The sequence below is a fragment of the Triticum dicoccoides genome, chromosome 4B (genome assembly GCF_002162155.2).
Source record: "Triticum dicoccoides isolate Atlit2015 ecotype Zavitan chromosome 4B, WEW_v2.0, whole genome shotgun sequence".
Classification (NCBI taxonomy): domain Eukaryota; kingdom Viridiplantae; phylum Streptophyta; class Magnoliopsida; order Poales; family Poaceae; genus Triticum; species Triticum dicoccoides.
The window spans coordinates 408,879,068-408,886,338 of NC_041387.1; the positions used below are offsets into that span (position 1 = coordinate 408,879,068).

Below are 7,271 nucleotides of genomic sequence, written 5' to 3' on the forward strand. Positions count from 1 at the left end.
TCATACCGCCGGGGCGCGTATGACCCGTCCCTCGGAAGGGGCGAAGGTGCTCGACGGTGGTTGTCGCAGGCGTACTCACGATCATACTCTCCATGAGCTCTGCCCAGGTGCCGATCTTGGCAGTGACCATGATATTCACGCCGCAAAGGCGACCTGGGACTGTGTGCCGACTGAACGGTGTCAGCCCTTACTGATCTGCTGTGAATTCTGTTGCGCGGATGGGACACGGCGGAGTTCTGGTCTCCTGCTGCTCGGAGCAGCGCCTTGATCTGTTCCAAACCTCTTCAAGTCTCTGAATGGGACGACTGAATGGACTCGGCGATACGCGCAGCAGCTGCAAGATTCTGAATCGGAGTGCGGAATACCTGAGTTTCCGGTGGAAACAATTGTCGTGGACTAGATTCGGGGATCAGTCGACGTGCATGCTCGTCGAGAGAATGTTGGAGATTCTCCAAACGAGTGCGCTTGGCCAGCATGGCCAGGCCCACTGCCTCCAAGGCCCGGACCTCGGCGGTTTCCCCTATGATGGGGGTCTGGAGAGCCTCCACATTGCGGCGATGCAGCTCCTCCCTCTGCTGCGAGCTGAGAGGCTGGGGCTGGTACTCCTCATGGCCGAATGACGGGTCGTCGCTGCCACCGCCGTCGCCGCTGCGACGAAAACCACGTGGGCCGCGATGGGAGTCGACCATGAGGACTTCCGCCGCGGGGTCACAACTCCCGCTCTCAGAAAAGGTGTCCGTGAAATCAGTCGACAGGTCGACTGATCCGCAGGGAAATACATCGGGCTCGATCACCGCGACTTGGGGGTGAATGCCTGACGAGCCACCGCGTGTCTCACCCACCGCTGGAGCCGCGAACGACCAAACCGCTTGCGGCAGCGTCCAGCAGACTAAGACGACGACGCGAGGACCGACTGATACGGGGTCGACGGCTGCCGAAGGAGGACGCCACAGGAACTCGCACGGAAGTGCGACGAGCCACGAATCGGGAGAGCCTCGACGTCGAGGGGGGCCTCCTGGAGCCAGGCGGAGTCGTCGGCGATGAAAGTGAGCTCGCCGAGTCGGAACTCGCGGCCCATGACCAAACCGCCGCCGGAAACCATGCTGATGAAGATCGAAGAAAATGCAACCTCGCCGGAAGTCGCTAAGACGCTTTGCCCCACGATGGGCGCCAACTGTCGTGGTACTAAGTCTGGCAGTACGTATATGGGGTATGTATGAGGAGGCAAGGTCCTAGCTACGGCGAGATTGTACGCAAGTGTTTACGAGTTCAGGCCCCTCTCGGAGGAGGTAAAAGCCCTACGTCTCGGTGCCCTGAGGCGGTCGACTGAAATATGAGAGTGTGTGTTACAGGGGGTGCGAACCCTTGTCCTAGAGGAGGGGGGGTGGCTTATATAGAGTGCGCTAGGACCCAGCCCACCCCCGCTACAGGGGTTCAATGTACATAAAGATAGGGCGTTACTGATAACGCCAGCTATAAAGTTCTATTAATGATCTTAAAAACTACGGAGTGAACGCCTGACCGTTGCTGTCCAGAGTGACTCCCGGTCTTCTTTAAGTCGAGTGGTTTCTCGTACGGTCGAGTGATATCAGGAGGGAGGGGTACCCAAGTGATATGACTGATCGAGTGGATGGCACTCGACGCCTTCAATTGGTACTCCCCGTCGTCTCTTGGATGTCTTTGCTTTTAGGGTAGTGACCTTGGGTAGGGCGTATAGGTCAGGCCTATGACCCTACCCTAGGTCTATATCATCATCAGGGGCGCCGTTGAATGGCCTGCGGAGTTTGGACCGTGCGGTCTGGATTGCTCCGCGAACTGATGGGGCGCCGTTGAATGGCTTGCGGAGTCCGGGACTGATGCAGACGGTTTGAAGATCCGTGTTGGAGATGCCCTAATGTGTTTAACCGGATTGGTGATGCATCTAGCCCATGATTGTCAACCTGGTAGTCCTGTGAGAGTGTCCATTCACTAAAGAAAGCCTGCTCTCGATCGAAGGAGTATATTGGTCTCTCGGCCCACACACACAAAGGAGTGCTTCCATGAAGTTGGACGCGCTGGCACTGGCACTTCCCTTGCCACTTGGCAGAGTGTTGAAGGTGGCTTCTCGTGCTCACTTGGGGCTAGAGCTGCTTCACTGTTGTTTAACCTGAGGTACAGCTCATACCACCGGATGTCCGGACGTGACGGAGAAAAAGCTCCCCTTGTTTCATGCCTGCATCGGACAAAAAGCTTTCGTCCCCTTCCATACAACTCGACGCAATTTTGCGACTTGTTTTGACTGATTAGCAGCAAGTTCTAGACAAGGCCAGTGGAGACCGAGACCCTGTTTGGATTAGATGTATGTTTCGTCTGCTCCGGTATTTAGTTCACGCGGCAGCTAAATCTGAAGAAAATATGGGACAGGGATGAGCCACCCGCAAAAACCAACGGGAACCTGCCGTCCGGCTACTGATTACCATGCGATTCAGGAAGTTTCCTCAAACCTGTGTACAGCTCACTGGAGGATGCATCAGAGATGAACAACGCACGTAATATATCCTGACAAGATGGACAACAACGTTGAAGTTTCTGCTGAACTTTTCTGGCTTCTTGTCATTACACCCGTAAAAAAAAAACTTTTGCAGACTTGTTTTCTGATTCTCCTGTTCTCTCTGCCATCGAGGGCAACCCAAACCCAACTACTCCCACTGCCTTCAAAGCAGCCCGATCTGGCCGGCAGTGAAAAGAGCTGGAAAAACACCGAGAGAGTGAGAAAAACTACAAGGGAGAGGCAACCGGCGGCGATCGCCGGCCTCTCACCTAAAACTGGACGACCCAACGGCCATCAGCGCCCACCACGTCACGCATGGCTACGCGGCGCCGTTCGATCGTCCTTGTACGTGCACGGTACACCATGCACAACCAGACCCAGACCCGTATGTACAACAGGGACCAAAGCTCACGCAAGAGATTTCACTCGAGAGCTTCTTCCGGGATGATCTGAAGATGCGGCCGCCACACCGTCGCGCGGACGCTCCGGCTGCGCTTGCACCTGGCCTTGCCTTCCGACAGCACCTCCGCCAGGTAGCTGTCGCCGGCGCCGCGGTCTTTCGTCACCTTATTGGCGCCGGCGCCGGCACTGCTCGGCACGCTCGTCGGCTTCAACGTGGACGATGACCGCACCTTCTTCTGTTGTGGCTGCGACGACGGCTTCCTCTTCTTCTCCGGCACTGACGAGGTCGGCACCAGGAAGTAGAAGCACCCCCGCTCCAGCTCCGAATCGGCGTCGACAATGAGGATCCGCCGCGCGCCGCCCTGGGAGCACGGCCGGCTCACCACGTGGCTGGGGTGCGCCGCCATGACCTCGCCGGCGGTGACCGGGCGGGAGTACTCCTCGATGTGGCCATTGAGGTGAACGATGCGGATCAAGTCGAAGGAGCCGCACGGGAGGACGCAGGCCAGGCAGCACCGCAGGCTGTTGCCCATGCTCTGTGTCGCTTCTTGCCGACCGGCTAACCGTTGCTTGATTAGCAATGGAAAAACTCTCCCTGCTGGCTGGTCTTGCGCGTTACTTTGGCTCTTGGGCATGTCTGTGTGCCACTGCCTTTATATAGGGGAGAGGTTCTAGTTGTTGCACAAGTGGAAGTGTTCTATTGTGCAGGAAAAAAATGTAACAAAGTAGCAAATTTATTTCCCAAAAAATAGTACTGTATTAACTCCTCTAAAAATAGTTGCATATCAATTCCCCTAAAGATTTTTCTTTTGAGCATCAGTACAGACACAAGCGCTCATATACACGCACATACACTCACCCCTATGAACGCACACACGCACATCCTACCCCTATTAGCACCTCCGAGAGACTGAACCGACATATCATCATGAGATTTACAAAGTCACCGTAGGCGCCTCGTCATCGACGGGATCGTCTCCTCCCACTGAAAGCACATCGCCGAAAATCCTAAAATAAATCCAGAAACAATGCGAGCATCAGGATTTGAACCCTGGTGGGTTGGGGATACCACTGCCCCTAAATATTAGTACTACTCCCTCCTATCCAAATTAGTTGACGCAGCTTTAGTGCAACTTTATAGTACAAAAGTTATACTACTGTATTAGTTCTCTAAAACTAGTACTGTATTAATTCCTCTAAAAATAGTTGCATATTAATTCTCCTAAAAATTAGTATTACTCCCTGCGATCCAAATTAGTTGACGCAGCTTTAGTATAATTTATACTAAAGTTGTACTGTATTAATTCTCTAAAAAATAGCACTGTATTAATTCCTCTAAAAATAGTTGCATATCAGTTCCACTAAAAAATAGTACTACTCCTTCCGGTCCAAATTAACTGACACAACTTTAGTACAATAAAGTTGTACTATTAAAGATGCGTCAATTAATTTGGATCAAAAGGAGTAACATTTTTGTAAGAGTGCATAATTTGTGCCTGGGAACAGCCTCTACTCCCTCGGTTCAAAATATGGAGTAGCGTATTAGGTTTCGTTGGGCCAAGCCTTTTCTGGACAATTACACTATTATGATGTAACTTTCGTGATAACAAATCATAACCACAAATGAGTACTTTAAAATACAAATGATATCAACTTTATGTCACATATTTTTGCAAAAAGAGAACTTTATATCATATATATGATGTTTTTATTAACATAGTATTTGTTGGTCAAATGCTTGTCCTAGTGAACTCTAATACACTAGGTAATTTGGAATGGAGGGAGTATACACATAAACTGTAGATCCATTATCATAGGTGTGTGGTTATTTTTAAACTCCCGCTATAGCCTAGGGGCGTATATATACCCTAGAATATTTCTACTAAGACTTCAATATGGTTAATATATAGTTCCCTTTTCCAGAAACTATAAACGAAAATACTTCAATGTATCACTTTGGTTGTAACCTTTTGCATGTGATATGCCTAAAAATAGTCAAGAGGGACATAATATAAAATTATCTTGCAAGACAATACAATAATATTATTCTTACATGCTCAATTTATGCTTTTACACGTAGGACAAGGTTTGATGGGTGCAGCAAAATATGCGCTATATTGAGGAGTATACACTATATTACTTTGGGTATTGGACATACATTGCTGAAGGAAAACAAGCACCAACATATTTTGGACAATTTCAAGACTCTCCTACGTTAGTACTCCCTCTATTTCTGTATACAAGATCACTTTGTTTCTCATGTCAAATTTTGACTTCTAATTTTGATCAACAAAATATGGGCTATATGTCATAAAGAAAATATATCATCGGAAAGTTCTTTGAAATGCGCATCCAATGCCATAACTTTTGTGGCATATAACTCACTTTTTGGTTGTAAAATTAATGATTAAATTTAGAAAGTGGTCTTGTATATAGAAATGGAGGGAGTACTAGACTTAATTATGTGGCTGATAATATTACATCTAGGTTGGTAAGAAACTATTTATTTTTAACACAGTACAGACGCAAGCGCTCATATATATGTGCATACACTCACCCCTATGAACGCACATACGCACACCCTACCCTTATGAGCACCTTCAAGAGACTGAGCCGAAATATCATCTTGATGGTAAATGCGAGCACCAGGAGTTGAACCCTGGTAGGTTGAGGATACCACTATCCAACCACAGGTTGGTTTGCGGTAATAAACTTGTAATGCCCTAATTTCTAGGGTCAAGAATGGACTTTGCACTTTTTGCAAATAAGGAAGTAATAATGATGCCATTAACATCAATGGGATGAAAGTAAACATATAAAAGCACTAACATATGGCTTTTTATCTCCTGTTTCAAGCTTCATGGCATCGAGTAACTTTCTTTTTCCTCACCAAGATTGATTAAGTATTGGTCTCAAAACTTAGCTGAATACGGTAAAACATGAACTAATAACTGTTTGAAGATACACACAAAAAAAAAAGTAAAGTTATAACTAGACTAAAAAATCTTGTTTGCCTCTTTGGAGGTAATTAACTTGGAGTTCCTTGAATAACTTGTTTTGTTTCTTTCATGATAAGATGGACATATTTTTGGATGCAGGCTCAAACTTCATCCAACAATATGATCTAGATTTTTGAAGAGAAAATTAATGTGCAACATACAACTGTTAAGCATGGTGTAAAAAAGGACCTTATATATTGCAACGTGGCGTCCTGTAATTTTTACGATTTGGAGGCCCTCTCCCTAGTTAGCAGTAAATAACTAGCGTTTGGTTATATGAATTGGCTAGTTATTATCGAGTGATCCGAGAGAAGTGGCATGTTGCATGCCCTTCCGAAATGATTAGCGGGTATGTGATCGAAGTGTACGTTGTTCATGAATCCGTATAAAGAGAGCTCTTGTGCCCATGGCCATGGATCGGAGTATGTGCGTGTACATAGAGATCTTATAATCTGTGTGAAAAGGAGAGCTTAGTAGCTTCAAACCCCAACCTTATCATCAGATTAATTTTTCTAGGTTCCGGGGATTACTTTTTTACTCCCTTTGACTTGAACTCTACTCTCTCAAGGCATTCATTCTTTGAACTTGGATGCTAAAAGAACTGCGTTCTTTTTAATAAATAATATCGTGGTGCCTCCAAGTTGCCCTAAATTGTGGGGTTTACATTGCTTGTTTTTCGTTTATTTCCCAATATAATACTGCATCTCTCACTAATACACTTTCTTTGGCAAGCTGTTTTAAGTTCTCGATGAGTTTTGTAGTACCAGACTGCACGCAAAATTGGACATGCTTTCAGTTCGGGGAGGCTTTTGTTGGCAATGCCTTGTTTGCCAAAAGAAAAGGAAAAAAGACAAGACCTGGACAGGGAGTACGTACAGGACAGTGTTGACTGAATGTTCATGCACGAAACGTACGTAGAAGACATTCACATTGTCTCCTGTCTTTACTTAAACTCACAAGAAGAAGATTTTTCTTCGAAGAAGGAATACCTCCGGCCTCTGCATCTCTTGATGCACACAACCACTCATAAGAAGGTATTTGCACTTTGCCGGTTTATCACAATCATCGCTACAAAAATTATGGCTTCTTTTTTTTTTTTGGAAAGAAGGATAACCATGCGCCACTGCATCAAAAGATGCACACGGACATATATATCATTCAAGAAACAAATTGCTGCATCAAACGATGGCGTCTTCTTGGCACAAGGTAAGGCTAAGCAACCGAGACCTCATCACAAACACCTCCTCGAGGTAGCTAACCGCTCGCGCATTAGCACAGGGCCAGGGAAGAAGGATCGCCACCGTAAGATGTCGATCGGGCGGTCTGCATGCCGGGGACAT

At 47.1% G+C, this 7,271-nt stretch overlaps 1 protein-coding gene across 1 annotated transcript; it reads right to left on the bottom strand.

Annotated features, from left to right (window-relative positions):
• Nucleotides 1–2,637: 2,637 nt before the first annotated feature.
• Nucleotides 2,638–3,547, bottom strand: LOC119293690. The gene has a single exon (XM_037572067.1). The coding sequence runs from the start codon at nt 3,463–3,465 to the stop codon at nt 2,953–2,955; it is 513 nt and encodes a 170-aa protein (XP_037427964.1). The 5' UTR covers nt 3,466–3,547; the 3' UTR covers nt 2,638–2,952.
• Between the last annotated feature and the right edge of the window lie 3,724 nt (nt 3,548–7,271).